This window comes from Onthophagus taurus, chromosome 11, assembly GCF_036711975.1.
Source record: "Onthophagus taurus isolate NC chromosome 11, IU_Otau_3.0, whole genome shotgun sequence".
Lineage (NCBI taxonomy): Eukaryota > Metazoa > Arthropoda > Insecta > Coleoptera > Scarabaeidae > Onthophagus > Onthophagus taurus.
The window spans coordinates 20,410,658-20,438,521 of NC_091976.1; the positions used below are offsets into that span (position 1 = coordinate 20,410,658).

The following is a 27,864-nucleotide window of genomic DNA, read 5'->3' on the forward strand; positions in this document are numbered from 1 at the left end:
AATACTAGAATACTCAATATATATCATTTCTTAAGGCAATAACCAGGTCACGAAAATGTCTCTTATTTACGTACGCGAAAGAGAGAGAGAGAAAGAAAGAAATATATATAGATGTTAAAAAAGGGAATGATCTTTAATTCGCGTAATTAACAAATAAATATCTCCTAGTTTTGGTGTTATATAAATCTTATATTTTATATACCTACAACAGTAATACTTAATATGTATTTTAGAGAACAAAAAAAAACGTAAGTAACGTTTCCTTTTCCTTTTTTGTGTGTACATACATATATAACAGTGCGCGGGTGAAAAAATACAAATAAATACGCAATAATAAGGTGAAATTGAAACGAACAGCTAATTTTTTTAAAGCTGGTAACTATTTAAAATAAAAGAATAAAAAAATTAAAAGAAAATAATACTTTAAATACGTTTATAAATCTTGTTTTTTTTTTCAAAATCCTTGAATGAAATTCCTTTTAATTCCTCGTCAATTCATCAAATTACTGAGAATACTGATCGCAATTTTAAATAAATTAATTTTGTACTGCTACATTAACCATGCGATCGATAATAATACTTTAATAAAAAATTATTTCGGTCAAAAAACTAATCATATATACATTAATTTAAATAGTAAATCGTTATAAATTCAAGTGAAGAAGAAAAAACGAAAAGTTATTGCCGCTGTACGTTCTTAAAAAACCACTCAGTAAATTTTCTCAACTGCAATAACGCCGCTTGCGCTTGATCCTGCAATTTTTTATTATCCTCCCGAAGTCTACGTACTTCATCCTCCAAAGATAATCTTCTTCTCGTTTCCCTTGAAACGCGCGATTCCAAATCTCGGACGTGACTTTGTAATTCTGGGACACTTGCGCTACTACTAATACTATAATGGAAAGAAAATTTTAAATATTAATGTTTTTATAATACAATTCGATTTATAACGTAGGTATATAAATTAAAAGATAAAAAGTATATTTGTTTTGAATAGATATGTTGTAAAAATCTTACCACTTAAATAACTGATTTTAGCTTAATATTATCTTAATAGTAAATGCATCGAAATGAAAAAGGTGGTACAAAAGAACTCTCAACCATTAATACTTAACTCGTCCGCAGTTATAATTGGATTTAGTTACAAATACTATTCTTTAATTCAGCAGCTTCCCATCAATACGAACCTCATAATACAATTAGATAAACACTAAGAGGTTGCTTGCTTCCCAGATACACTGGGAACAAATATAATTTATGTATTTTAAAATTTTTAATAAAGATGAGATCAACAATGTTATAAATTTATTTCCCATCTGGATACCCCAAAGAAAATGCCAAGAACATTATTTTAATAACATATACATATATGCGAACCTAATAGAACTTTGCCACACAAATACAGACTTTGACAAAAATTATAAGAATACTATAGGAATAACAGTGTTAATTATATAAGTAGTGTAAAAAATGGCAAAAATCACATTCGAATCTTGCGCATTTTTCACTCAATTTTAGACTTGAGACTTTATATTAGTGATGGAATGGATAGTGATTTTGCGAAAGGGCGGATGCCGAATATCCGGTTATCCGGCCATTATGGTTATAATTTCTGGTGCATTTCTGAAGTGATACCCTACATTGGCACATTATTGCGATATTTGAATAAAAATGAAATTAATAAGAAAGCTGATAAGATATGTCCAACTTATTTGGATCCAAGATACAAATTGAACTTTTTTGATGCTGATTTAACTAACGAAGCAACTCTAAAAAGAGGATACTTTAATTAATAATTGGCGATATTTCCACAAAGATCTTTTTATATTCAAGGAATTTTATAGCGAATTTTGAAAGTTATCGATGAAAATTGCAATATCGAAAATTTTATCAATACTTCAAATATTGTTTTCTCAAAAACTAAAAGTTATTTTTCAAAACGGGTTGGTTCATTGGAAAGAGGACACTTTTATTAACACTTTGGGAAATTTTCATACTCATATTCCAAGAACTGGATTTTATACGAATTTTTAAAACTTAATCGGCGAAAATTGCAAAATTCGAAAAGCCGGATATCCGTTCCACCACTACTTTATATATATATATATTACTCTAACTATAGTCAGGTCAGTTATAAAAATCTATTACAAACAAGAAAAATTAAGTATTCAAAATCAGCTAAAAAATTCTTAGAAAACCAGTATTAGATATTTTTATAATATTTAAATTCTTCCCAAAATACTAAACAAAAGTACCGTATTTTCTCGAATCTTATCCGCACTCGAATCTAATCCGCACCCCGATTTTAAAAATGCATAGTGGTAAAAAAATTTAGTTTGCAAATGTAATCCGCATCTTTCTTTGAGCAATTCGACAACAGCAAAACGATGCGATGCTTGTTGTTAACCATGAATATATATTTTTTCTGTTGACTGACGCTGATGTACCTAAAGAAACCTTGCTTACGGCGAGTTTTTATTAGACTAGACTTTAAATTTACCAAGCCAGAAAAAATTGGAAAATAAATATGATTTTAAAAATAAATAGTAATGCCTAGCACGAATGCCGTTCATATACTGCCCTCGTAGTAGCTCGAACGTGGTGTGTGCTTAATTATACATATAATAGCGTAATTATAAAAAAAGTAGCAAAAATCTAAAAGGTTCTTCTATACAGCAAAGTTTAAAGAGATGTTATTAAGTTAGCGTTAAGGAAATCGAAAAGCTGGTACAATTTTTGCTGTTAATGAGAGTAACGTTGCGGCTGTTGCGGAAAGACAAGGTAGCTATTGCAGACTGTCAGGCATCGTGCAAAAAATTTACCGGGCCAAAGGAGAGACGATTTCATGAAATTGACGAGGCAGTTTTCTAGTTCTCTCAAGAAAAACGATAGAAGGGACTAAAAAATGTTTAATACTAGCAAAGGTTGGACTGTGGGATTTATGCGCTGAATGGTGTTATCGTTGAGGCGCAGAACTACAATTTCCCAAAAGCTCCTAATGATTTTCAAGAAAATTTCAATTTGTCTCAAACTGTAAATGTCAACGAAATGGTAGTATATCTGGATATGCCACCCAATTACACACTGGAAAGCAGAGGTGTGTGGGAAATTTCTTTATAAACGTGTGGTTGCGAAAAATTGCGCATAACATTGATGCTAGCAGTAACAAGTGATAAGGAAAAATTGCTGTCATTAGTAATATTGAGAAAAAAAACATTCTGAAATCTGAAAGACTTCCCGAATGACGTCCTAGTTAGGGCACAACAAAAAGGATGGATAATGAAAAAGCTGATGATGGAATGATTAAGACAAGTATGGAGTCTTAGACCAGGAGGATTATTAAATAAGGATATTAATTAATCATAGACTGATTGCCCTTGGTTTAGACTTCTTGTCATAATAATAATACCTGGTGGAATAACATCCATAATACAACCTGTGTATGTATATGTATATTAACAAACTCGAGAATTAACAAAACCGGGAGCAATTAAAGGAGCTTCTGAACTTGCTCAGTGAGTGTAGGCGACATGGAAAACGTTCCCTGAAAACAATATTACATCAATATACATCATTTACGAAGTTTTGTATAATCCGAATTGATCTGTATTGATCCGAAGATGATGTAATATGGGAAGAAAATGATACATAAAAAAAAAAATTTGTAAAAAAGGTGCGGATTACATTCGAGAAAATACGGTATATAGCACACCACATACCTAAACTTAACCATTTCCGAAATAATACCAGAAGAAAATTTATTAATCCTGTTCTAATAAATAACTATTTCCTTTGAAATTCTATTTTATGTATTGTAATTGTTTACCTTTTGAGAGTAATGAATTTGTTACACAATTTTCTGGTAAACTTAAAAAGTTTTATTATAAATGAAATACTCCAATTTACCAAGAAAAGATCGTTTCATACCACACAAAATAGAGTAATTGATATAATAGAGCTTTCATTAAAACACCCCATTTTTTTTAAATGATTGATTCAAAGATAAATTATTTCATTTTCACTTAGTCATACCATTTTATGCCAAATACATCTACAGCATCTCTTCATTGAGTCACTTCTGATACTTGAAAAAACTTGATAAAGTTAACATAATTTAAGGATAATTAAATGAACTTAATTATTTATTAGTCACAATTTATTAAAAAATAATATTCATAACTCAATTTATTAGAAACGGTTAAGTGTAAATTTGTGGTGTACTACTTAAAGAAAAGTAACTTTATTTTTGTCTAACTTTTTGAATAATTAATTTTATGGCCAAATTTAATCTTACTTTGAAGATATTGAAGCATCAATTGGTCCGTCATCCTCCCAATTTCTTCTTTCGCCATCTCCAATTCGATTTTCATCAGAACATCCAACGACTTTAGTTGCTGTATCAACCAAACTGGGCCAATCCATATCTTCAGGTAAAGGTAAAGCTTCTGGTCCAACGACGATCGCTTTCGTTTTGCTCGGACTAGGAAGTCTTGGCGACATCCTTCCACTTCCGCCACTTTTAAACTCCGTCGGAAGTGGACTGGAAGTTGTACTAGCATTCGAAATAACTGTCGCTGGTCTTGCCAGTGTTAAAATAACATCCGGAGATGGTTGTTTATGAACCGATAAAGAAGTGGCGTTTAAATTCTCTCGCGAATGGCTTTTAATATCTTTGGTTATGGGTTTCGCTTCTGGAGGAGCTTCGATGTTATCGGGATTGATTAAACGTAAAAGTTCTTCTTGAAAGTTATTGTTTAAATTGGCGCTGTTTCGATTTGAAGATCTAGCTGTAACGCCAGGACGGAGTTTTGCATCGCTGTTCATCGATCTAGGACTGTGATTCCTACTGTTTGAATTAGAAATGTTCGAAATATGTTTTCGACGGGATCTTGGCGATACTTGACCCGAACCATTTGATAATTCATCTTCACTACCAACGCCACATAATCGCTCGCTTATTGAACTATCCGTCGAATGTCCATCAGTATTTCTATTAATATCATGAGTATACTCCATTTTTGGTAACCGAGTTATTCCATAATCTTCGTTTGTTGTAATTCTTAACCTTTCGTTGTGTTGTTTAATAATGTTGTTTTTATCCAATTTGTAAGGCACTTCAATATCCCCAATATTATGAATAGTTGCTGTTAATGGTTGTTGAAAATTAATGTGTTGTAAAGGTAAAGAATGACTTGCTTGAACTTTGTTATGCTGAATTTGTTGCGGAAAATGATTGTGGGATTGCGACATTTGGATATGAGAATTCCAAACGTTCTTTTTTGGAGTGGACGGATAAGTATTGTTTGAATGGATTCTTTTAGAAACCAAAGGATCTTCGTATGTATCATACCAAGGATCATCATTTGAATGTCCACTAGAAGACGAAGTCATCGTACCTTCATTACTAGCTGTTGCATACCCTGAACTATTACTAGACCTGGGCGGTGAAAAACTTCGATCGTAAATTTTTCGATGATTTCCAGGAACGGCTTTTTGCATTTGCGCCGTTTTACGATTCTTCACGTCATCTGCAACGTTCTCGTAATCTTCGTAATTACTTTCAGTGTATTTGCATTGGGATAGCGTGCATCCTTTGCGTACGGAACCGTCTGGAAGCGGTGGTATCACAGTTAAAGTTACGTAAGTAGAGGTTTTCAATAAATCGACCATCTGGTCGTGTGTTAAAGTCGAAACGGCAATCTTGCATATTTCAACCAAGCGGGAATTCTGTCGTAAACCAGCTTGCCACGCTTGTCCTTGACATTCGACAACGGTAACGGTCCCGTCAGGTTGAACGTGAAATCCTAATTGACCCATGATGTTTCGTTGTAATTGTAATTCTTGAACCGTCGTTCCTTGAGTTACTGCTTTTAATCGATCAATTATTTCGACCAATTCATCTCTTTCTGATGTATCTTTAATATGAATTGTCATTCGTTCACCTTGATGGTGGTAAATTCTTAAACAACTCGTTTGCGATGAAGACCAACCCAAAATAGATTTACACGGGGTTACAAAAACGATTTGTTTCGTTTGTTCTTCAATTAAAACAAGGGAATCTGTTGAGATCCCAAGTAAACATTCAATTTGTTGAGATTGGCCACAATCTTCTAACAAAACCTGCCATAAAAGGGCTCCTCTTTGGCACGCGTCTGGTATAAATCTAGGACGTATTTTTTCTTTCTTTTTACTACTAAATATTGCTAAAAAAAGTTTATGAGAAAATAAAATTTTAGCGGTTATTTTACTTACAGAATTTTTGTCCAGTATCAATAGGTGTAGATGTTGAATAATTCGTAACCAAATCTTTAAGATATTCTTGTCGAGTTCTTGTGGCCATAGTTACAAATTTTTCTGATCTATGAGCCGCGTTTTCTGCATTAACAACTTTCGCCAATAAGAAATCAGCGAAAGCTTTACCTTTTGGGAAAATAGCACCGTCTTTGATAGGCGGACCAAACACTTGAACGTCTTTGGATCGACTAACGGCGACGCTGTAGTGAGTATTTTCCGTGCACGGATTGATTGCACGTACGACGATAAATACGTGCTGAAATTGGGAACGAATACCTTTTGGAGTAAACGGTAAAGCGCCGGGTTCTTGGAAGACAATTGTGACGATATCATTGCCTATATGGCGTTTTCTTAAAAGCTGCTGACGATTGTTTGGCGTAAATGGAAGCATTGTGGATACATGAAACATTATTTGGCAATCTTGGTATTCAGAGTAAACAGAATATAATCCAGTTGAGTCAGCTAAAAAATAATAAAACAATGAAATGAATCTTTTATAAAGTCTTCTATATTAACTTACATTTACTATCTAATCCAGCTCGATATTTGTTGAATCCTTGCAACCGTACTTTGGTCCCTATTGTTTCTAAAAACTCTTCAAAAGCTTTTCCAGCCTCTTCATTATTATACATCTCCTCTTCAGACGATTGTCCAGATTTACAATACATAACACCTACTTTATAATGATTTGTAAGTCCTTGTTCATCAACTTTAATTAATTGGTCTTCAGTTTGTTCACCCCCCATTCCCAATCTTAATGAACTAAGTTGAATTTCCGGCGCAACATATTCTAAAACTTCTTTTGAATGCATCGACTTACTACTTGTACTACTTCCGCTCGATTTGATTGTTGGAATAGCATCTTCCAAAATCGCCCCGCGTAACGTTAACAATTCTGATGTTCTTATTATTAATCGATATTGATACTGCATCAAGGTGTTATCCGTTTGAGGTATCCGTTCGCGTTTTATTGAAATTGCTAATGGCCCTAGTTGTTCATCCATTCCAAACCAATTTTGGTGATCTAAAAAAATTATTCCAGCACCCAAAAAAAAAAGTTTTAATTTCTTACCTTGTCCTTTAAAATATTCCCTATAATACAACGCCCCTTGATCTACACTTTCAATGGGCCTTGGTAATCTTTGGTATGGACAAGTGGAATGTCTCCAATGGGTCTGTCCAGGTGCAAACTCTAAAACGGCAACGCCATAGGCCAAAGGAGGTCTGTGCAATGGTCTGCGATTTCCACCGCCTTGTAACCTCGTTAAACTAACAATTCGTTCCTCTTCTCCGCCGGTTTCGTTCCGAAAGAATGGGCAACTTTGAACCAAATCATTATTTTGTCCATCCCCGCTATCCTCTTCTCCGCCTTGACCATCGGACACCGATTTCATGGTAGAAGCAGCCGAGGCACCGGTTGTGGTATTTCTTCGTTTCGAAAGATTTTTACGGATCCTCACCGAATAAGTCAAACTGGTCGTAAGAGATTGACAATCATAATGAGTAAATGCTCTCCGCTTAGCGATTTCTTCAGATTCCGCACTGGACATCATACTAGTCGTTGAAATACTCATCACACTATCGTCCATTGTTTGTTTTGGATGGATATTTTTCATAGATCCACTCGACACACTCCCCGAGTGTCCTAAAAACTTCGAAATTCTTCCTCGATACTTCGGACTTGGAGGTGGATTCCTCCCGTCACCATCATCAGTTCCATTCGTATGATTCTGTATCCTCAAAAATTCCGAAGGTCCCGGTGATCGTTGATCGGTAACCACCCCTAAAGCTGGTGGTTGATACACTTGAAGCATTTCGAAGAAGGCATCACCTCCAGCTCCAGACTGTGACCTGTCGATAACGTCGATCGAACCGTGACTTCCGTACTCTCGTTTTAACGAGTACGAATTGACGTGATCGAGTAACTCTAAACTCGAATTGCTACGATAGAGTAATTCCGGGGAGAAAGCGCAATCTCGTTTACGGGGTACTGAGCCTCCCAAGTGATGATGATGACGGTCGTTATAAGAAGCTCGTGGTGCAGCGTTTATTCGCGTTTTTTGTATTGGGTTGTTGTAATATTCGAAACCTTGGGCCGTACGCTCCCTTGTACGATGATTCCCTGCATTCGAGGGCGCTCTCGGGGGCGCAGGCCCACACTCTTGCAAACCGATCATCCCATCACGCTATAACAACAAAAATAGAAAATTATTGGTATAATGAATGCTTTTAACTATTAATAATTGATATAAATTTCAACTTGACATATCAAGGAGTACAAAACATAATAGAATAATAATCTTTATCGTGCGCAACTGTATTATCTCATTTAAAAATTGTTTATCGTGTTGTTCCGGAAAGAAACGAAAGAAACGAGAAATAAGGCCTTGATTGATTTTAATTCAAAGTGCGAGAAAACAACACAAAGCATAACAATAAACGGTGTTTAGGAAAAAAAAAAGAGAAAGTTGGACACAACAAAGCTTTCTTTCTTTTCCATTAGCAACGTAAAAGTTTTTTTATTTGTTTACCATCAAAGGACAATCGCATTCTGAATTCTGCGAAGTACAACAGCAGAAGAAGCGAACGTTTTTGGTTTTGGTCGTTCTTCCACATTTTGACATAATCGTTGTTGACGTTTAACACACATATAGAAGCTTAGCGCACGACTGTTACAAAAACCTTATACAAAGCAGAAGGTTTTACTATTATCGACGATGAGGCTATTGGGCGCTGCTTACTGATAACGTAACACACACACATATACAAACAGAAAACGTATTTAGTTGCGATAGGAGTGAGTGCGAGATTCCCACAGCTGTTTACGAAGAAATCGTTATACCACACCGTTCGTTGTTAGATATCTTTTTTTAAGAGGCGATAAGAAACCGGCGTTTGCCTCTCGTATCCGATGATCGTCGCTAAGCTACTGGGCAAATCGCCCCACGTTTACGTCGAAACCTCATTCAAGGAAAGGACGCAGATCCACTCGCTTGGATCTGTGCCATACATTTTCGTTTCGGTTTTCTGTCTGAGCGTGACGACTGTATATTTTTGCATTCCATCGACGCCGATGAAAACCAAAAATAATATTTGAAGCGATATTTTTGGGTGTTAATTGGCAATGAACTAAAAAACATGGTTGTTATACTTTTACCACTTTAAAAACAGATTCATTAAGAAATTCAAAAAATAAATCAAATTAAAAAATAAAGGAATTAATGAATTAAAGAACAAGGAAGGCACAAATTTTATTGAATCCGTTTTTATGTAAATTTAAATGTTATATGCCGGATGTTGGCGGGTACGGGCGCGTTTTCCGCCTTTAAATTATACAGAAGCGAACGAAAGGAAAATAAATAAGATCGCCACAAGCAGGACCCAATAATAGCTCCGTCCGTTTATTTATCTATCGACAGGAATTATTAATAGTTGTGTAAAAACGCCTCGAAACTCGATCGGACGACCTTGAATTTCAACGCAAAACGTCACACGCGCGTCCGGGCGACATTTTTCAACCGCCAAGCGAGCCATTTACAACCAACACACCCACAACTAACATTTTATGACTCATTTAAAAATTACATTCTGAATCGATTCACATTAATACTAACTTTGTTTCGCCAAATCGATTCGTTACTAACAAAGTCCAGATATGATTAAGTACCCAAATATTTTTGCAAAAAAAGTTAACCAAATTTTCTTCTTCTTTTTCCTTCTGTATTTAGGCATAACTGCCTGTTTTTCTTCACTTTTTTGCACTTGTGATTTGTCCTCATTCCATTTCTTCTTTCTGTCCAATACCCAATCATTGATATTATCTATCCTACAAGCCTGTCTGATGTTCTCACTTTTTTCTCTGTCCATCAATGTTTTCCCAACTGTTCTACGCACTATTTTAATTTCTGTTGTTTCTAGTATTTTTGTTTTGGATGTTTCTAGTCGAGTCTTTGCTGCATTTGTTAATATAGTTCCCAAATTCATAGTTTACATAAAATATCTTCTTCTTCTTCTTTCTGTAATTAGGTCTGCTTTTCTTCACTTTTTTGCCTCCTAATCGTTTGGAAGGTTGTCGCTCCATCTTTTGCTTCATCTTGCTCAGATGACATGGTTATAATCAATCAAAATCTAGAAAAATTCATTCAAAATCTCCAAAACTCGGTTAATAAGGTACATAAATGGTTATTGACATGGTGCTTTTACTTAAATCCAAGTAAATGTGAAGCCAAAATATTTACCCTTAGACAAGTTAAAAATCCTACAACAATAATAATCGAAGATCACCCTTTAAACTGAAATCCGAAAGATAGCGCTATCAAATATCAGGGAGTATATTTGAACCAAAGACTTACATAGAATATATGGAGATGTAAAAAATTAAACAAGCTAAATCTAATATTAAAAAAATTCAAGTGCTACAAAATAAAATTCTAAGAATGTCTGTAGATGCCCTATGGTTTGTGAGAAATTCGCAGATACATGAAGAACTAGGAGTCGAAACGATAACAGAACACATTACTAAAACAATCAAATAGTGCTTACAGTAGTACTTAGTTACTTACAAGACCTCCAAACGTGTCCAAGTGCACAAGAACATCAATTGGGAGATATTGGCATCCATAGTCGACTAAAACGGAGACTTCCACAAGACATTTATAGAAGAAGATTTATTAGATAGCGAATAGATTCAGGATGACATTGTTAGTTCCCCCGCTTTATTGTATAATTAATTTTACAATTGTTATCAAAGTCATGAAGTAACATGTAATGTTGAACTGGTTAACGCAGTTAATAAAAGAAATCGATTCGTTAGTAACAAAGTCCAGATATGATTAAGTACCCAAATATTATTGCAAAAAAAATTAACCAAATTTTCTTCTTCCTTCGGTATTTAGGCATAACTCCCTGTTTTTCTTCACTTTTTGGCCCCCTAATCGTTTGGAAGTTTGTTACCCATTTTTCTAGGTCTTCCAATGCTTCTTCGTCCCGTGTTATTTTCACAAATCGTTTTTCTGTCATTCTCTCGATGTGCTCATTCCATTTCTTCTTTCTGTCCATCAATGTTTTCTCAACTATTCTAGGCACTATTTTCATTTCTGTTATTTCTAGCATTATTTTTATTTTAGAAGTTTCTGCTCGAGTCTCTGCTGCACATATTAATATAGGTCTAATTGCCGTCTTGTATATCCAGACTTTGGCTTCAGCTCTAATATGTTTATTTCGTCATATTGTGTCATTTAGGTCCTTGCCGCTCTTGCAGCTTGATTCCTTCGGTCTAACAAGGACAACGTTGCGGAACAGAAGTGCTACATGCGCAAATCTTCTTGGCTGCATATTTAACCAGTCTATTTCTGACAATTTACCACTAATATGATCTCTTCGCCTCAACCCAAACAATCTCACACAAGAATTTTGTACTTTTTGAATTTTGTACATAAGTGTATGCGATAAAAACGGGTAATACAAACAATCAGCAAAGTTGAAATGCGACAGTACTATGTATCATCTTTTAATTTATCTCGATGTGTTTTTGGATCAAATAAAACTAACTCCGTTTTCTTTGGGTTGATGCAAAGACTATGTCCATCGGAAAGCTTAGTCAATCGATCCAAGTCCACATTGATTTTGTCACATGCAACATCTACCTCCAACTCAGAGAAGGAATAATATATTTGTGTATCATCAGCGTACCAATGTGCGGAGCAATGCCTCATTATATTCTTGAATTGACTATATTTTTAATAGTATAGATCCCTGTTGATGTCCGATTTTGACCAGTGTAGGATCAGAATAACAACCGTTCACTGCAACCTGCTGCACTCTGTTTGATACGTAGTTGATAAGGAAACATACTGCCGATTGACTTAATTCAATATGGATTAAAATTGAAGATAAAAGTTTATGATTCAGTCTATCAAAAGCTTTAGAGTAATCAAGTAAACACAGTACGGTTACCTAACGGCCATCAGATGTCCTAAGAATACCATCTACGATGTTCAGCTATGCAGTCGTGCAGCTATAACCCGCCCAAAAACCAGATTGCACCTTAGGCAACAATTCGTTTTTATAAATATATTCCTTTAATTGTTCACACATAACTTTTTCCAACACCTTAGACAACACCGGCAAAAGAGTTCGGATTTTTATTTTTGGGAATCGGTATCATCCTTGCCTATTTCCTATTTGAATTTAATTTCTTGATGTATGATTTTATCATCAACCACCAGCTTGTATCTGATCGGTGTCATGATAAACTGTTTTGCTATTTTTATTAAAGTGGAACAGTAACCTCTGGAGATCATCCTCGTTTTCCGCGACCAGCACCACATCGTCTGCGTAGCACAGGATGTTAACCACCTTATTTCCCTGCTTGTATCCTCCTGTTTTATAATTTCATCCATTACGGTATTAAACAGAAACGGTTGCAATCTGTTCAGTTAGTTCGCCATTTATTTTTGCTTGAATCTTGTTATCCAAGTAAATATTTTCAATTGTTTTAATGATGTTGTACGGTACTTGTCTATCATAGAGGAGATGTATTATATCCTTTAACTGTATTCGATTGACAGGCTTCTCCAGATCAATAAAACACATGAAGGCTCGGATGTATTCGATCGACTTTTTGGTTATTTGTCTTACATTAGAACAAATATGGCATCCGTGCAGGAGTTTCCTGATCTGTACTGAATCCTTGTTCGTGCTAATAAAGTATATTCATTTATTTTACTTGTTATTATTTTTGTCGTTAACTTTAGGGTAGTATTAAATAACATTTTTTATATTATGTAGAAATCGAAAACGGGATTCCCTTTCAGAGTTTCCCACATACTTCTTTCTTGTAATTTAATATCATTTTTTTCTCACCGGACGAATAACCACATCCTTCGAATCCATCCAGAATTCAATCCGGTCTTCCCCTTTTGCCCTCATACAAATATGTACGTATCATAAATATTTAACTTCTTAACACATCGTTCTTTGAACGTGCGTCTTTGGTGTTGAATGTTTAACACGTTTGCAGTTCTTTGGCGGTCGGTGGCGAGTATTAACTGTAAACGAGATCCTATTTTACAAACAAACCTCGCTCGGCATGACCTAATGCGGCCGGTATTCGCGACGACGACGACGACGACGTGGAGGTGAACCTGGCATTATAGATGGAGATATGCAAGAGCGGTCGTGTTTCCGTTGAAAACGGACGACTTCCGGCGATTTTTTTGCCGCACCTGCAAATTATGCGCTTTGATTTCAAAAACGCTCCTCAATGAATCAAATTTCTTTATGAATCGGAATTCCACTTCAAAATCCTTTTAAAAAATTGATTTAAAGTAGATCGAACATAAATGAATAACATTATTATTAATAATAGCGGGGCAACATCTGGTTCTTGCTATCAAGAGTCTTTTCAAGAACGTTTTTAAACGTTGTAAAAGAAGAAGGGGTCCTCTTCGGTAGCGCGCGGTTATTGTCGTCCAAACAATGCTCTTCTTTGAGTTCGGCACACGTGTGACTCACCTGAAACTTTTTTGTGTACCCTGCCACATTCCTCGCATATTTTAAACCTCATAAAAATGGTTGGAGAAGACCAACAACACCGTGCTTAATTGATTAAGTCCATAGAAATAAAAATTCTTTCTAACAAGAAAGTTCTAGTAAACCATTTAAAAGAGAAACTTTTAGATTTTAAATCATTGCAAAATGGTTGTAATAACCAATTTATTTCTTGTAATTTCTTTACGTACATTAAATCAGCATAAACGTCGCGACAAGACTTCAATTAATTGCAGAAACCTTTGAACTGGAAGCAAAGTGGGTCACCGGTGTCAATACAGCCCACTTAAAACTACGACTATTTGCATATAGCTAGAGGTTTCTCGACGCGGAATCGCTTTGCTTTCTATCGACGAACTCAAAGAGACTTTGTGAGTCATGGGAACCAGTTGTTTTTTCCATCGTTACCCGACCGAAACAATGGAGGATAATGGAGATATCTTAACCAGCTCATTATAGTAACCAAGAAATTACCGCTCCCGAGTTTTAATTTGCAACAACAGCGAAAACGGTAGCTCATAAAATTTAGAAGTGTGCCGAAGTAAATTAAAACAAAGGGAAATTGGAGTGTATCGTGTTGGTGGTGTTCATTCAGCGAGTAACCTTGATGGGAGTTCATTTGTTGCTGTTGCCACCGTTCAGTTTCGAAATCGGAACAAATAGATTAAACGATTAAGACAGTAAATAGGTCGGGGAAATTTTAAATAGTTTTACTAATTTTTAATAGAGCGAAAAGAAATTAGTTTTGGTACCAAATCTTCATTTAAGGAAAAACGAGAATTAAAATTTGTTAAAGTAATTTTACAAGTCCGTTGTACAAACTTATGAAATTATTAACACAGCCTACAACTGGCTACTATAACAGTACTTGACGTCTTTAAAGTAACTGTTACTGTATAAGAGCGTTAAATAAATCATCCAGACTGACATCTTGTATATATTTCCTGCAGTCTTAAGAATAATCATCTTCCGAGAGAACGAACACGAAGTATGCAATAATTAAAGAGACAATAGAAGTTTCTCTTCTAAGTTTTCTCATAATTTAATTTTTCTGGATTTATTTTTTTAATCAATAAGAAATTTTTTTAAGCACACCTTTTCTCGTCTAATACAAAGAAACGATTGTTAAAAATCTTATTTATATAAAGATAAAATTACTTTATTGATATCACACTCAAAATAATATAAATAAACATTCCTCCTAAAAATTATACATTCTTTCCACACACACTTTAATTTCCTGAACAACTGTACTTAAGTTGCAGAACATCAAAGTTAATGTGAAGCGAGAACAATGACCACCTCCGCCATTTAACGCAGCGTGGAGTAAATTTCTTGTAAACTTAGAAACACTTCTTTGAATTATTTCGACTGGACTGTATACAGTTACAATTACAAGGAAATTTCGTAACGGAAATGTGACTAATCTTCAAACATGGAACTTTCATAAACATATTTTAGTATTTTTATTTAAACATTTTTATGTTTAACGCTACTTAAGTGATTTGGAATTTAACATGATGTGTTCTACACCAAACCGATTTCAACAAACTACATCAACATACAGGTTGCCTAATAGTTATGATAACATCGTAGATTAATCGTACTTCGTATTTTCTTCATACTTTGTATTTCTCTTTCATTAATAGTACTTTGAGTAGTACACTTGAGTAGGTCACTTTATTTTCAGTCATAAACTCTAACAATTTCAATTTGCGAAATGATTTTGATCTGACACGAAAGTCAGATCAAGTTGGAAAGCTCGAAATGCGGTCTTTGAAGGAGACCTTGATTACCGTAAATTGCAGATCAATCAACAAATTTGACAACAATGATATCCGGTCGAATATCGAGTACTCTCGGAACATTCTCAGAGCGCTTTCTCTTTTTAAGTATCTTAAGTTAAATTAAGCTATTTCACTAAATAAAGGCACTAACTACAAAATTATATTATATTATATATTATCGTATTCATTATAGATAGTTTTATACCATTGATATTTAAATATGATTTCTGGTACTATATGAGAAATGAACCACAATCTCAAAGTCAATTTTTCGACGACTTTTTCTAGCAGATGAGACCATATATCAGCAATGATATAGCTAATGTCGACTTATCGAAAATCGACTTGTCGAAATCCTCTAAATTATCTGGTTTATCATATCTCCATAAGGAATCGTTTGCAGACGTGTTTAACACGATCGTAAAGGCCAAGCACAGTAATTCCACCAGCGCATAAGGTCATCATACAGTGAATTTTTGTTGGTGTAACATATCCTCAATAATAACTTCTGGATTTTCATTACTCCAGGTTTAACAGTTTAGTTTATTGAAATAAACATTCAATCAAAGAGGTTCCTCAATCCATAACAATCAAAATACACTGCCTTACTTTGTGGCTGAGACTCTTACGTTAACAACACCATCCCAACTTTTGTGTCATTTTGGTCTTGATGATACTTGTATGGCATCCAAGACAACAAGATTCATTTGATTTCTTGTGTTAATTCATTATAAGAGTGTCCTAAAATTTTAAGTTCTTAACAGATCTATTCGCAAAAATGTCCGTAAAATTAACGGACACAGCTTCAATTGTTGTCCATGCTCCTCAGCCACAATATCACAACAGATGCGCACTTTACTATGTCGAAATCGACACATTGTCACATGTGTGATGCGAAAACGGTTCATGGTTATTTGAGTAGTGAAATGGTAAAACATACAATGAGATTGGATAGATTAGATATACTATGGTCCGAAAATAAAGATAGAGATCCAGTAAAGACTGTAGAAACAACCAGTATTAATGTAGAGGTTATCAAGCGTTTATCAATTATACTTGAATGTATAAATTGCAACTATAAACTTTATTTTGAATATTATAGCTGGTATAAAATGTTCTTTAAGTATTCACAAAATTTGTGCCATGGTAAAAATGGTATGTTATCAGAAGATTGTGTTTAACGTTATCAAATGCCTTCTCATAGTCGATGAAGCACATAAAGACGTCCTTTTTTGATCTGGACAATTTTGCATCAGTGTCTGGAGACTAAACATGGCTTCTCTGGTTCCAAATCCGCTTTCAAATCCGATTACCGATACTTAATCAACGTGTGCTCGAAGAATAGAAAGAGAACTTGCAACGAAGGTGAAGGATTGATGTTTTGTGTATATTTAAGAGAAGGTATATCGTAACAATATTTGAATTAAGTTTTATTCTTTTATTCTACAGCTTCTATCATAACGTGTAAAGTGGTGTCAGTGTGGAAAGTTCTGCAGTTTTCCTTGTCAAGGCTATGACTTCAAGTCCGTAGTCACTGGCAGTATGCAGCTATCATACATCTTTTGTTTTAGACTTCTCTGTATTTCTTTGTATTCCAGTATAACACTGAGTTTTCTAAATGCTGCCCATGGTAGTTGAATCAATCAAAAATGACCAAGATATATGTATAGGCTTACATTCTCTAAGGAGACGTTGTCAATGGCAACATTATTTTGCAACCATCTCAAAAAAGCCATGATAACTTATGTTTTCAAAACGGGAAATTGTAATATTGCTTCATTAAAGCTTAATTCATAGTAGCCGGAATGATAATAACTTATTATTAATAAGATGTGTATACTTATGTGTTTATAGATCCTCAAAAATTCCTCAGCACGGTAAACCCTGAAATACTTACGCACAAGTTTGACATCATGGTTGTTTGGGAAATAACTGTTTTCTTATCTAACGGTTACCGACCACTCGAATCGATATTTCAGCTAGTTAAGGAAAAAATTATGATTTATCTACTTAGACTACTTGTCTGATGAGGAATTTTTGACATTATTTGTTGTGTCATCGCTACTAATAATTACCTAACGCATCTTGATACCTTGATATCTTTATTTATAGTGTTCAGGTTTTCTCTTTATATTCTTGCTAAATTATGTCTTCCTCAATATTTGTAGAGCAAAATTAGCTATAAACTTTGGACCACATCTGTAAGTTGTAAACGAAGTTTTAGCAAACTTAAACTAATTTAGAACTTTCTGCAATCGCCGATGAACTTGGAACGTTCATCAAAGTCACACAATACTTGCAAATCAAACTTTACATTTAATTAGTTATGTCGAGACCATACTTTGTAGTTAAGTATATAACTTATTAATAGAAATAGAAATATTGAAGTTGTTGTTCAATTTTAATTCTTCCTGCATAAAAGGGAAGGTTAACATTAAATGTAAAAGATTCAATTTAAAAACATGTAAATTTACCATCCTAAAAAGAATTTTAAATTGTAGGGGAAGAAGACTTTTTTATGAAAACGGACATAGGATACATTTATCTTTTTAACAGTTTCCTGCACCAAGCTTAAGTGGACTCGTCCAGAAATGGACAAGACTACATCGAAGAGACAGGGAAAGAAGAGAATGAAGCATCAGGCGCAGATGTTATCGCATTGTGAGAAGAAGTTGCGAGTGGATCGATTTGAGGCCACGTGGCCGACGATCGAGTGACATAAGCGACAAGAAGTTGAGGACCGCCTCGGGCGCTCCAAGTTTCGCCGAGCGTTCAAGTGCAAGGTGACCGCAATATCGGGCCTTTAAACTTCGATTTTTTAAATTTCAATGAATCTCTTTTTTTCTTAATTACGTAACACTGAAAAAATGTGCAATCATTTCTTCATTTTCTTCAATTCATAGATTTTAGAGGTAGTTTCTGCAATTGAAAAAAAAAAAATCAAATGTCTCTATTTGCAAGATCGTGCAATTCCATAACGAGAAATGTCAAATGTGAGGAATAAAGAGGCCAAAAATATTTAGAATTAAAGTATTGTTTATTTTTTGGTTGGTAATACGAAATGATTAGTTGCGTTTTGATTTGAGTGTTTTTTGTGTGTATAAGATAGCGCCGACAAAAAAATTTAAACCAAATAAACCTAAGAAGGAGAAAATTAATGTAAACACGATTTAAATGGCAACTCACTTTGAATTATTAATCCTTGTCTACGTATTAATTTATTAGTTAAAACCACGATTGCAAAGTTCATTAAGACATTTCCCACGGAAATTAAGCAGAAATTAAATTTAGTAGCAAACAGTTTCGAGGAAATAAACTCTCCTGGTTAGTTTATCTAGATGAGTCACTTGAACAACGTTGAATTTTTCTTTTTCATTTCAACTAAAAACGATATTTTCAACATTTCTTATCAAAAAATTGTTAACATTAAATTCGTCCGTTAGCCGAAAATTACAAAGAGGAAGGCAGATAATAACCACACCAAAAAGTTGTATTAATTAAATTAAAGATAATAATTGAGATAAATTAATTCAATGTTATTAATAAACAAATTGAGTTTATGTAAATGAAACTCACTTTAATATAGAAACTCTTAGCTTTCTTCTTTAATCCCATGCTGATGATGGAAATTCTCGTTTGTATGGGAGAACGAACTCGAAAGCGTCATTAAACACTGATTTCCGATCGACCTACTTCCTATTTCGTCCGGTTGGTTACATGTCACTATTTAAACTAAAACCTATTACTTAAAGCTATACGCGAAAATAACGACCAAACAACTTCGTCTACCAACGAGTTTCGCACGAAACTAACTTCATCGCGTGCATCACCAGACTTTTCTGAGCACGTCATATTTAAGCGACTCTAAAATTGATTAGATAAAAACATGCGTTGGTCGATTCAACGTCTCACAAACTTCCCCATTAATGTTTGAACTCTGAATTTAAAAAAATATATATCAATAAAACTGAGTAATCCCAGAATTAATTATTTTAATCATCTTGTATTACTAATAATAATTATTTTGTTTATTATCTAGAGAATGTAAGAGCTATTAATAATTTCAACTCAAATGAAAGATAACGAAATTGATTTAAACAAAGGTTTGCTTTATAACGTGTAATCGGAAGTCAAATTCAACCTATTTTTAAAAAAGATATCTTCAAAAAGTTACATAAATTTAAAATAAAATTTTTCTTAGGAGAAATAATATGTAATATTGCTAGTTTCGCCTAATTGCCATCTTCAGAGACTTTTTTATAAAATGATTCAAAAAAAGATGAAGATGGCAATTAGCCGAAACTAGTAAGACTCATTTAATTAAAGACCAGTTAAAAGTACAAAAAAATTGACATATTTCTCCTAATTGAATTGGTAGAATGAATTTCGATTATAATTCTTTAAAATTTTTCTTATTAAAATTTTAGGCGGAAACTGAACTAGAAAACATTCATCCTATTTTTAAACAAGATTCTTATACCTGTTAGGCATCTGTCCACACTGTACAATTTTTAGACTGTTTGTATAAGGTGTAACAGACACGAGCAGCGTGGGAACACGAATTTCAGACCCTTCCTAATTGCTTAAAACGATCATCAAGAAAAAAAATGAGTGAAGAAAAAAAATGTTGACGCGTGAATCGAAAAGATTTACATACAAAGAGAGAACTTTATTGAAACGGCCGTTTCGTCACCCTACGGATTAAATAGGTCCATATTTTGTGTTGCAACGCACCTAGAGCGCTCGCAAAAGTCCAGCTGTGTTAAAAAGTCGGCAACGAAGAGAATTTAAAAGAGCCGAGGCCAGGTGGTGACGATGTCCTTTATTGAATAAACTATTTAAGGAGTCACGGGAAGTTCTCGCCACCACCCCTTTGCGTGTTGCGAGCTTTATGGGTGCCCTTTTTGTTAATCAAAACAACGTGACATTAACGTGCCAACTGTTGCTGGTTTCTAATGTAGCGAAAATAGACCTTGGGGTGTGTCTTAATTAGATTAAACTGTTTTAATACTATCTGGACGTTAAAGAAGGAAAAAATAATAAAAAAAGGTAAAAATAAAACCCATTTTTTTACGAGAAAGGACAAATGATTCTTAATCCATTTTAAATTGACCATTCAAGAACAAGTACCAGTAGCAGCCGGTCTCTTAAAAAGACTTGATCCCATTAACCTCTATTAGTATCAATAAAATGTACTACCCAGGATGTGGGGTTGGGTTAGATCATAGTTACTAAATGTACTCAAATTTAAGAAATGCGTTATAAAAGCAAACTGTAAAGCATATAAAAAACCATTGTGGAATGTTTACAGCTTATCGTTATGTAACAACGATAATTGAGTGCAAATTATATGAACGTCCGACCTACTCAAATTGTAGATGAAGTTATGATCGCGATTTTTTTATGCGATTCCAAGCGAACAATTGATTTTAGCGCGAAGGTTGTTGCGACCTCTGAGTATTTCACACTTGATCGAGAGACCGAAACACTAAAAACTGTTACACATCCCGGAAGTAAGACTCCGGTACGATCAGAAAGCGAAAAATAAAAAATAGCCATTAAACATTTTAAGAGCGTATCACTAGGTTTTAAAAAGAGGGTAAAAAATATATTCCATTTTATGACTAAGGTATTTATTAAACATTGACTTTAAGAGATATTATTCGAAAAAAATAGACGTTATCTGTGTATTATCTATCAATCTACTAACCATATTAAGTTGCTTTGTATCATTTTCATTGAAATTATTGTTGTTTATATAGAATTTAAAAAAATATTGATAAGACAAAAATCATCGTAAAAAGTCGAGGACAAAGTTAAGGGTTCTGTTGAGATATATCAGGAACGATTTTGATGTAATGGACGATATTTGGGAATATCAGGGATTATCTGTAAACATTAGCCAAGGAGAATGTTGATAAATGATGGTGAAGAGGCGGATATCATGAAGAATCTTTAACGACATCAAAGAATCTATGGTGATAGGAAAGATGTTTGAATCACACGTATTTGCATTACTTTGATTTTTCTATATCAGACACTCAGAAGCTGTACAAATGATCACTTGCTGAAAAAGTGTACTTTTCAGTTTCACTGCCAATACTATGGAGAGAACCAAAAAATCATGTAGATGATTGCTACAAATATCATAATGTATTACACCCAACCCAACACATTGCTAGTTTGTTTAGGTGTAAGTGAAAATGCACAGCAAAGTTCGACTACATCTCAATTAACCACAGATAGTAGTGATTTCGTCATGAACAGAAACCATTTAATAACACAAAGGGAACTGAGTGATTTGATCTGTGATTTGAGTTATCGAAACAAAAGGCAGAGTTGCTTATATCACGGTTGAAGGAGTGGAAATATCTTGACAGTGGAGCATGAGTCACTGTATACAGGAAAAGAAATGCAATGAACAGTACTCAAAATACAATCTAAAGGATCCTTTGGTACACATTGGAAATAAAAAAAAAACATCCCTTCTAGATGTTCATTTGTACGTTTATTCTGTACGTTCAGCAGTACAAACGAAGGAATGCTACGACACAATGCGTACAATCTTGGACAAGATCAAATACAATGAACATTAATGAAAAAATGAATTGTTGTTCATAATTTTTTAACTAAGGCTGTTTGCTGCTTTTACTGTCTGTAGGATAGCCGTGCAACTAAACATCATTGTGTGACAGAAACTTGATGAGCTACTGTTGGACTCCAATACATGAAACGGATCCTAAAAAATACAAACGACTCAGCTCAACCTTCATTAAGTATGTCAAAAACTAGAATCAACCTTAAAAACAGATTGTAGATTCGGATTCAGCGTCCCTAATTACCTTAGAAATAACATTTGGTTGCTCAGGTCCAAAACTATGTATACTTTTGTAATTATTACAAATCAGTTTCATCGTAAATGATAACTATTCTGAACTGCTCCTATTTTTTGTTACTCTCATAAAGAGTTTATCCTCATTTTTGAAGAGCTGATAATGTGTCAGTTACTTTTCTGATTACGCAAGATATTATCTAACAAGTTCACGCAAGTCGTGAAACATGAAAAAAGAATAAATAATATAGAATTCCTCCAGAAAAAACTGTTTGGTTCTTCATAAAGTCCCGGAATGGTCGCCTTCTCAGTTCTTGATAAACTTTGTGATTATATCGATAAATCAACTAAACTGTTAAATTTAATACCTTCATCGTCAATTTGTAAAGAGTAAGTTAAGGAACACAGGATTTATTATTGCTATCCAGTAAGCATCTGGGCGTTAACATCTATATAAACGCTGGAAAAGTCTTTGAGGTATGGACAAGGAGTCCATACTGAAATGGTCTAGATTTTCTACTGGAGGATTTTTGGCATATTCAATAAACATGGAGTTGGCATATTCAACAATGAATTTGTTGTTAGTGTGGTAGACAAAACTGATGGAAGCACCAACGAGTTCTTGTCACAATTTCAGGATATAGTCCTGTTTTATACCATAGCGCAGAATTTTGGATATCATCAAAAATATATATTGCTTAAATAACTCTTCGATAGATACGGTGGTGATACTTAAGTATTTTAAATATGAATTGAGAATTACTGATAAGGCTAAATACAATCTTTAACATTATATGCTTCTCAACATTGTTTGTCGATAGTAGATTTTTAAGTAGCTCATAATTGTCACAGCAATATATTCGAGATACATATTAGTCTCCTTAAATCGGCATACTTCATTTTGAAAGTATTTTATAACAGTCAACATATGCTACATCAACGACTTATGATGAAGTTATGTGAAGCCCCTAATGCTTCATGATGCAGTTAAACGATAGGGTCACTTTCAGGTGTTATTATTTCAACTATTAACTTTATGTTATAGCTATACAGGATGTTTCTGTAATTCGTGGCATAATTTTAATCTCAAATACATACTAGAGTCAAAATGATGACAATTTGTTGCCTCATTTTAGAGTTATTCACAAAAAGATACAACCTCATTTTTGAAATACTGTCATTAATTGTAAGCGCCCATGAAAACAAATCGTTAGTAAAGCAGTCTGTCAAATTATTATCCAACGTAGCGTAAAATCTGGATTTTCTTTAGTCCAATTATGAGTACATTTTTTCATCATAGTACAGTTTTGCCATACTGTACTCAGTACGGATCATCAGCAATTTTTAATTCTTGTAATGTCAAGTATAAGACAAGTGGTATGGATACAATTGATACTCCTTTGGGATACGCCAAGCCGTACCTTTGGATATTCCGCTTTATTCTTATATTATATCAACAGTACTAGTAGTACTACAATCCGCTACAAAATCCAAAATGTTTTCTTTTAGTTTGGGTGTACAAACTGACCTATGGTTTCCGTTAATTACATACTTTTAGAAATGGTTTTTTATCAGATTATTTGCGGTTGGGAAATTTTTACAATATCACCTCGCCGCTGCGTTAGCACTGCCTAAACACTCTTCCAACGTTAAAAGCACATCAGTTTGCTCACTAAAATTAATTATTTGTCATTTTAAACAACTATTAGGGACTAACGAATGTTGGGTAATAATTTGACAAATGCCTTTACCTTACTGCTTTACTTACAATTTGTTTTCAGAGGCACTTACGATTAATGAAAACATTTCAAAATCGAGGTTGTATCTTTTTGGGAATACCGGTGCGTCTAATCAAAAATTCCTAAGAATGAAAATCCTTTTAAAATGAAATAGGCTTTTAGAATTACTTGGAAAATTAAAGGGTTTAAGGCATAAACAAAAAGTTTTAAGGAAACAACCTTTATGAACTTCCTGTATAGCATTGTACCCGTGGTTGCATATTTTCAAAAAATGATTTCTTACGATAACAATGCACAGTTTGCTATATTTTATCTTTCACGACAAACAATATTGAAGCTCTTTAAGACAATCTTTAAAAAATTTTTAACTTTGACGGCCTAAAAATGCTCCAAAAAATTTTACAGGAATCGTCATCATTTTGACTCTAGTATTTGTGATTAAAATTATGCCACGACTTAATACACAAACATCCTGTATAAAAAATCACATCTGTGTGTTGTGTTACTTAATACTTATTTGTTATAACTACTAACTTTATCACGTTATCTGTTTAAAACATGGTTTAACTGTTCTACGACGTTATGTTATTAAAAAGAGAAAAAAAATCTTTTAATAACAACTCAACACGTGTACCAAACATATGACAAGAGATACTAAATAGTTTACCGTAAGGTTAATAAGCTCTCTGTAACATTCAATTTACAGATATCCTATTTGTGTTTGCAAACAAGATGATGAGATGGTATTACCATCTTGCGTGAATGCCGCCCCCTTAATAGGTGGAAACTCTGGGAGCGTTTGACATCAGGAACTCACATCTCGATAACATTGCAACTCCGGAAAAGCCCTAAGCTGTTGAGTGTAGGTCACTTCTGTAAATTGCAAATAAATGAATTCATTCTCAAAGACCAAATATTGCTTTATCCTTGCTATGATGAATCAATTAAAACAAACCTTATCGTTTTTTCGATAAGATACAAAACTAGGTACTGCGAAACTATTGAAAACAATGTTATCAACGCACCATAACGTTACTGCGAAATATTTAATGTTATATCAATTACAAAACAACTCAATCTAAAAAATCCAATAAAAATAACTTAAATAATTTAAGGCTTTATTTAGAATCATTATTTTAGAATTATTTAGATCTTTAAAAAGAAAGATACATATATCTAAGATCTGAGAAAAGCGATCGATATGATCCCGCTTTAGAAATTATGGAACAGAACTTACTTCCATGCTTTCTTTCCTACAAAAGGTGTCAAACAGGGATGCTCTCTCCCACAATATTCAAGATCTATATCCACTCAACCCTAAAACATTGGAAAAGGAAATGCAACCCGATGGGAATATGGGTAGGAGACACATACGGGTAGGTATATGTTAAATAAACTAGAAATAGAATACAATAAATGGGGCTTGGAAATGAACAAGGATAAAACCCAATATATGGTAATTGGATTAAAGGGAAGGGACATACAATTGGAGACCGACATAATAAAACATGTAGACCACTACGAACACCTTGGGGTAGTCATAAACGAAGACGGAAAGGACAATAAATATGTAATGAGGAAAGTTGGTAGTGGAAAAAAAACGATGAAGGCAATGCATACGATTCTGTAGAATAACTACCTAACGATACAAACAAAGATAAATATTTTTAGGGCCATTATAGAACCATTAATGACGTATGAGTCAGAAACAAAGACACAGCTCGAAGACTGCTAGCAGCAGAGATGATGTTTTGAAGAAGATGCTATGGTATAACCATGCTGGACCGAGTTGAAAGTGAGGAAATAAGAAGAAGAATGACAAAACTCAAAGCTCAAAACTCTGGATCCCGGATATCAATGTGGAGATGAAGAGGAGAGGACTGGGTGAAGATGATTGGAATGATGAGGACTGCTGGCGGTTGGGATGCTAGAAGTGGCAATAAAAAAAGTTGCAAATACTCGTCAAATAAAATAGAATAGAATAGAAAAAGAAAGAAAAACATTCTTTAACTTTTTATTGAAACAATTCTAAGTTGTAACAAGATGTTTCAGGTAGCTAGAAATAAATTAGAAACTCAACGAAGTGTATCTAAAGAGAGGTTTATACCTTTCGGAGTCCTCGCGCGTCTAATTATTTTTAAATGCCGTATAATAAAGGGCAATTGTGCGAGGAGAGAACGATTCCGTTATTTCATACGGTACCCATCCTACTCTACAAACCAGATAAAGCCACCCACACAAAATATACTTCAAAATCGAATCTGTTACATAAGAAAACCTTCTGGTCTTGGCGTTTATTTTTAAACATCATCAAGCAGAGTAATAAACTGATTTATTTGCACGTTGCGTTGACGATCGACGACGACGTTCTTTGGTTCAAATTCGCGGCTTGAAGAACGAAATCCGTACGCAGAGAGAAGAGAGGTCAATCGCCTTTTGTGTTTGCGCCTTCTTCTTTCTCCGGTGATTTAATTCTCTTCGAATCAACCTTTCCTTCTTCACGTATGTTTCTGAACGTATACAACTTCTCCTTCGCAGGAAGTTGAATTAATTTAATTTTTTTTCCATCTTTCTAACTAATCGTTTCCCGTAAAACTCGTTTTTGTGAAGCGGATACAAAATGATATCAAAAAGTAGATACAACCACGCTTTATAAATGATTACGTTACAAACGATGATATGAAAACCTAACCAAAAAAAGTTACTTAATCAATCTTTGTAAAATTATATATAAACAATTGTTGTCTAACTTTTTAAGTTTTTAAGCTTTAAAATACTTACACAGTCGCTCTGAGTTGATTTTTTTTGTCGAGGCACACAAAATAACGTCACCTTAAAGCCTTTTTCACACTGGCAACCGTAAAGACCCCTTCTTTGCAACCGTTAAAGAGGTGTTTGAGAGCTTCTTAATAACGTGTATCTCGGTCACAAAACGACGACGAGTTAAGGTAACGGTACGATAAACAATAAAATGTTATAAACAACAACAAAGCACCACCACGAGCTCGTACTGCGTCATAACTGCAAAATACACCGTTCCAGAGACAAACTGGAAGGTATCTACAATCATCCCCACTTATAACCTCGAATTTTTAACATATAAACCTTATGGTTAAGGTCAATAAAGATCATTTTTGCCTGATTATCAATGTTTTCAACTCCGAGTTGGTCCTTTGAGGATTCTATACAGTACGTTTATTTTAACTTGGCGTTTTTATATCTTTATTTTTCAACTAATTACTTTAAACGAATTGCACAGGTAAAGAAATAAATAATATTTGCTATTTATAAGAAGCTTTAATTAAATTCTTTATTTATTTAATACATAAATTAAAATAAATAACAATTTTATGAAATCACTTTTGGTCTCTAAACATAGATGTCACTTTTTTAAATCACATGAATAAATCAAATTATCCAAACATTTATATTATTATTAAATATATACTATTATTAAATATCCTTTTGTTCATCATCTTACGTTAATTTTAATTAATTTTATTTTATAATTAATTAACTTACTAAATAAAAATTGTGATTAATCAATCTAATTTGGTGGTCTAAACATAGATGTCGCCATGAATTTCCAAATTACTTTAAACAAATTGAAAAGTAAACAAATAAATAATATTTGCTATTTATAAGAAACTTTTATTAAATT

At 33.9% G+C, this 27,864-nt stretch overlaps 1 protein-coding gene across 3 annotated transcripts; it reads right to left on the reverse strand.

Moving 5' to 3' along the window:
- Window positions 1-281: 281 nt before the first annotated feature.
- On the reverse strand, window positions 282-27,215 carry LOC111424260 (signal-induced proliferation-associated 1-like protein 2). Of its 3 annotated transcripts, none has more exons than XM_023057749.2 (6): window positions 26,985-27,215; window positions 7,367-8,480; window positions 6,815-7,318; window positions 6,253-6,756; window positions 4,295-6,203; window positions 282-892 (listed from the first exon to the last, which is right to left on the reverse strand). In XM_023057749.2, the coding sequence occupies exons 2-6, from the start codon at window positions 8,469-8,471 to the stop codon at window positions 679-681; spliced, it is 4,236 nt and encodes a 1,411-aa protein (XP_022913517.2). In that variant the 5' UTR covers window positions 8,472-8,480; window positions 26,985-27,215; the 3' UTR covers window positions 282-678. The 3 variants fall into 3 exon arrangements, with proteins under 3 accessions (XP_022913517.2, XP_022913516.2, XP_022913514.2); XM_023057748.2 differs by lacking the exon at window positions 26,985-27,215 and adding an exon at window positions 19,209-19,460; XM_023057746.2 differs by lacking the exon at window positions 26,985-27,215 and adding an exon at window positions 8,826-9,016.
- Between the last annotated feature and the right edge of the window lie 649 nt (window positions 27,216-27,864).

Bases quoted from the DNA above. Each gene is read 5' to 3' on its own strand.
- LOC111424260 (XM_023057746.2), bottom strand. From the start codon at position 8,918: ATGTCAAAATGTGGAAGAACGACCAAAACCAAAAACGTTCGCTTCTTC. The intron at 8,481-8,825 runs GTAAACAAATAA...TTGTTGTTATAG, and splicing joins AATGCGATTGTCCTTTGATG to CGTGATGGGATGATCGGTTT. The intron at 6,204-6,252 runs GTAAGTAAAATA...AACTTTTTTTAG, and splicing joins TGATACTGGACAAAAATTCT to CAATATTTAGTAGTAAAAAG.